Source organism: Elephantulus edwardii, unplaced genomic scaffold (genome assembly GCF_000299155.1).
Source record: "Elephantulus edwardii isolate Elephantulus edwardi_28Jun2011 unplaced genomic scaffold, EleEdw1.0 scaffold00360, whole genome shotgun sequence".
NCBI lineage: Eukaryota > Metazoa > Chordata > Mammalia > Macroscelidea > Macroscelididae > Elephantulus > Elephantulus edwardii.
In genome coordinates this window covers 1,220,988-1,222,844 of record NW_006400110.1, presented here as the reverse complement: position 1 = coordinate 1,222,844, position 1,857 = coordinate 1,220,988, and the positions used below count along the sequence as shown (strand labels likewise).

General features: G+C 34.9%; 1 protein-coding gene across 2 annotated transcripts in view; it reads right to left on the bottom strand.

The window, feature by feature from the left end:
- Positions 1–1,236: 1,236 nt before the first annotated feature.
- SLC35A1 (solute carrier family 35 (CMP-sialic acid transporter), member A1) overlaps positions 1,237–1,857 on the bottom strand; it is a 77,946-nt gene continuing 77,325 nt past the window's right edge. For both annotated transcript variants that reach the window (XM_006902029.1, XM_006902030.1), the window contains one exon: positions 1,237–1,358. In XM_006902029.1, the coding sequence (XP_006902091.1) occupies positions 1,237–1,358 (122 nt within the window). The remainder of the gene's footprint in view (positions 1,359–1,857) is intronic.

Here is a 1,857-nt window from a genome sequence, read left to right as displayed (position 1 = left end):
TCTCTCCTGGTACCTGAACAAGAGATCACTTAGTTCAGAAAGGCTTTGGCACCTTAACTCTTAAATATTGTCCCAGAGAAGCATATTAGATTGATTAAACCAAAGATTCTTGAGTGAAAACACTGTTTAAAGTTATCAGTATAGTTACCCATTTGACTCCTTAAAAACTTAACCAGGCAGTCTCAATTTTAAGTGAGTTATATTTCAGATTGCTAAATGTGCTGCTTAAAGTTAAAATTCCCCAACACAAACCAGTCCTAGAATAAAATGTGCATTTGAACCATGAGTGAAATGATGCAGAGACAATGATTAGAACCAATTCTTTCCAAAAGCAGCTCTATGAAAAGACTGTTCTGTAATTTCTGTAACGAATATCCTGATGGACCTGACTGATTGTTATCCTTCCTATAATCTTTAACAGTTAATATTTCAGCCAAAGAGCCAATTGATATAATCCAACATAAATAAAAACTATAATGTTTTGGTGTTTTTTGCATTATATTAATGGTCAATCTCCATATTACAAAAAGTAAGTCAACAGAATTCACAGAAATAAATTAAGTTTATTGCTAAATTTATCCATTTATATTATAGAAATCTTCTAAAAACACTGAAATTCCACAAATTATTGAGAGCCCAACATCTTGTAAAAAAAAGTACAAAAGTGACATTTAGAAATGGTTCTGAAATATAATGTGTAACAGCAAAGAAATATAAATCTAGACTATGAATGGCACAAGTACAGCACTAAAAGAATATTCCACCACCATCCAGAAATCACTGAGTTATGAAACAGATACATTGTGAGAAAAAGTTACACATTCAATTCAGGTCTGAATCAGTCTGTTTTATGAGAACTTCTCTTTACTACTGCTTTGACAAAATACTATACATGAACAGAAAAGGAGGATCTGCCCCTCTCTCCTGGTACCTGAACAAGAGAACACTTAGTTCAGAAAGGCTTTGGTACCTTAACTCTTAAATATTGTCCCAGACCATTTGTAACCTCACATGATTTTTAATGCCACATCATTGTCATATGTTTTATGTACATTTTAAATATATACAATAATAAAATGTTTTCATTCTAAAACTGACTCCAAAAAGGTCCACATAACAATTAACTCGTGGCTTTCTTCTTCATTAATGCCATAAAATTTATAGTTGTTTTTGTTTACCCTCTGGGACTGACTTAAGGCTCTAGTTTAATGTAAATGTCCCAGTAAGAGACCACAGTCACACGCCAAGGACTCTCTCTTTGGAAGTGGTTTCTTGAATGGATGTAGTGTCTTGTCTGGGTAGTCCATAAAGATATATCGACACACACACAAGAAGGGCGCCTAGAGCAAAAGTGAGTGCTAAAAAAAAAAAAATACAGTTTGATTTGTATTTATATCTGTATAACAGTGATTCAATTTAGCATTTGGAAAACAAATTTATAAACAAAACAAAACTGAAGGATTACTAAGGCTTTCCAATTCATTCCCTTGACCAAAAGGCATTTCATATTGTTCCTGAATATTATGAAAAAGAGCTATGGCATCCAGAGATTCATTGAACAAAAGGATATATCAGAATTACAATTGTTGTTGTTGTTGTTGTTATGTGCCATCGAGTCATTTGCGACTCATAGCGACCCTATGTACAAAAGCCCTAAACCGTGCTCTATCCTGTACCAATCTCATTGCCTCATGACACACCCATCCTGATTACCCCAGTCACTGAATCAATCCACCTCATAGAGGGTCTCCCCCTCCTGCACTGTCCCTCTACTCTACCCAGCATGATGTCCCTCTCTAAAGACCTGTCTCTCCTTACAACATGTCCAAAGTATGTCAGACGAAGCCCCAGAATCCT